The sequence below is a fragment of the Austrofundulus limnaeus genome, unplaced genomic scaffold (genome assembly GCF_001266775.1).
Source record: "Austrofundulus limnaeus strain Quisiro unplaced genomic scaffold, Austrofundulus_limnaeus-1.0 Scaffold415, whole genome shotgun sequence".
Taxonomy (NCBI): domain Eukaryota; kingdom Metazoa; phylum Chordata; class Actinopteri; order Cyprinodontiformes; family Rivulidae; genus Austrofundulus; species Austrofundulus limnaeus.
The window spans coordinates 282,135-284,185 of record NW_013952817.1 but is presented as its reverse complement, the minus strand read 5'-3'; the positions used below and the strand labels follow the sequence as shown (position 1 = coordinate 284,185).

At 35.0% G+C, this 2,051-nt stretch overlaps 1 protein-coding gene across 1 annotated transcript; it reads right to left on the bottom strand.

The window, feature by feature from the left end:
* Positions 1-44: 44 nt before the first annotated feature.
* On the bottom strand, positions 45-1,185 carry LOC106528970 (uncharacterized; the record flags this gene model as incomplete). Its single annotated transcript, XM_014024264.1, is given in 1 exon segment — positions 45-1,185. A coding segment is annotated over 1 exon segment (805 nt), but the record flags the coding sequence as incomplete, so codon positions are not given.
* Between the last annotated feature and the right edge of the window lie 866 nt (positions 1,186-2,051).

The window sequence follows — 2,051 nt, the reverse complement described above, 5'->3', positions numbered from 1 at the left end:
ATAATTATTTTCCTTATTTTAAGAGTAAAGCTATAAACAACTTCTTAATTTAAGAAATGTATTTAATTACACAAATTTTATATCATAATGCTTTACACAACATGCAGTCTTACATTAATAAAAGCTGCAAGACTCACAGAACATACTAAATATGAAACACTGTTAAGCAAGCCTCATTTAGAAAAACATCATACAGATCATATTTRACTTGATCAAGCAGATTAACACTTTTAGAATTTCTTTTACTTCACTATGACAAACAGCCATGTACAATAAAAACTCAGTGCTAGAAAAGGCAACAACTTAAGTTRCAAAATTGCTGCTAAACTGTCTGAAACAATAACCTGACGATAGTGTCCATCCATGTAAAACAGTACATTTTATAATGCATCATGCAAGCTCGTGTGTAGTCCAATTACATCACCCAGGTAATATTTCATAATAGCATAGGTCATACCTTTGTGTGTAAAACTGTAGTATGGAGTGAAATCTATTACATTATCAGCCGATATCAGTTCTGTTGCTTGTGCCATGTTTGGAATCTCTATCCTATATGACATGTAAGCTCTGTCATAACAAATGGTGTTGTGCTGTTGRAATTCAAAACAATAAAAAGATGAATTGATCACATAGATATTTCTCACAAYCCCAAATACAGGTAAACCACTAGCATCAATAGCACTCACAATTAATGACTTTTCCTTCATGTATTTGTTACCATTTAGATTTAGCCATTTAACACTCACTGCATGYTTTACCTCATCATTTCCAACGAAGACCCTCATCTTTTCTTTTAAGTATGACATGTTGCTTATTTCTGATGTTGGTCCTAATGTGCATTCGTTWGAAAAAATGGGGTGATCAAAATTATTCACATTTTTACAACATTCATACATTTGATTATGCCTTATTAGAGACTTGCAAACATTTTTAAAATTTATTTTTGATGCCCATTGTTTAAAAAAGCAGTGTTTTGATTCAAATCTCATGCACATATGACGAACCACTGGTCCTAAAAGTTTAATTTGGGATGGTGTGTGAATCAAATAATGCTGTTTAGGTGTGATGTTGTTATCTGGAAAAAGGGTTTTCATGTGCTTCAAGTGCTGTTCAATGAGTGTTTTCAACTTGTTAATTGTCTGTAGACCAATGACAGGAGCAAGTAAAATCTGAACTATTTCAACANATGATTAATATAATAATAATATCATACATTGCATGGATATTATTTTAAATGTAACAGTTTCATAGGCTTATGTAAATTGTAGGGAAAGCAATTAAACTTAGTTTAATATTTACATTAGCCAAATACTGATGTTATTGAATTTTGCAAACTACGTGGTTATTGCTATAATTAACAGTACATATATTGCTCTTCTCTATAGGTGCACTTGATGATGGCCTTGATCACATAAAAGATCTCGAGACCAAGCTGGTGAACGTGACGTCACCAAATCTCTTTATTTGCTACTGTGCTTCAGATGATCAGATACAGTTTTACACCACATCTGACAGCATGCTCTGGATCTATTGGGAGTGTTGAACCTTCTGCATCCCAGCTGGTGTACTGGACCAAAGCACAAAGGACTGACGAAGAAGCCTGTCCTAGTCCCAGTCCCATATGCAACATGCCACGATGAGTTTTTAATGTACTCATTCAGGRATGCAGTTGGCATGAAGGAGCAGCTCATTGCTGACATGTTTAATATGAGCATTGCTACAGTCAGCAGAGTTACAATCACCTGGGCAAATTACATTTTTATTGTTTTTTCATCAATCAAAATGTGGATTAGCAGAGAAAAAGTCAAAACAAGCATGCCCCACAGATTCTCCAAATGTCCGTGTCGTACTGGACTGTACAGAGATCACACTGGAGACAGCATCATCTCTCACCTTGCAGTCAGAGACCTCGAATTAAAAAAACGGTACAACACTGAAAGGGTTGTTTGGTGTGGCTCCCTGTGGTTTGGTAACCTTTATGTTTTCCTTGTACACTGGCTGCATCTCTGACAAGAACTTTTGTTAATTTGTCCTCAAGCTGCATAAATATC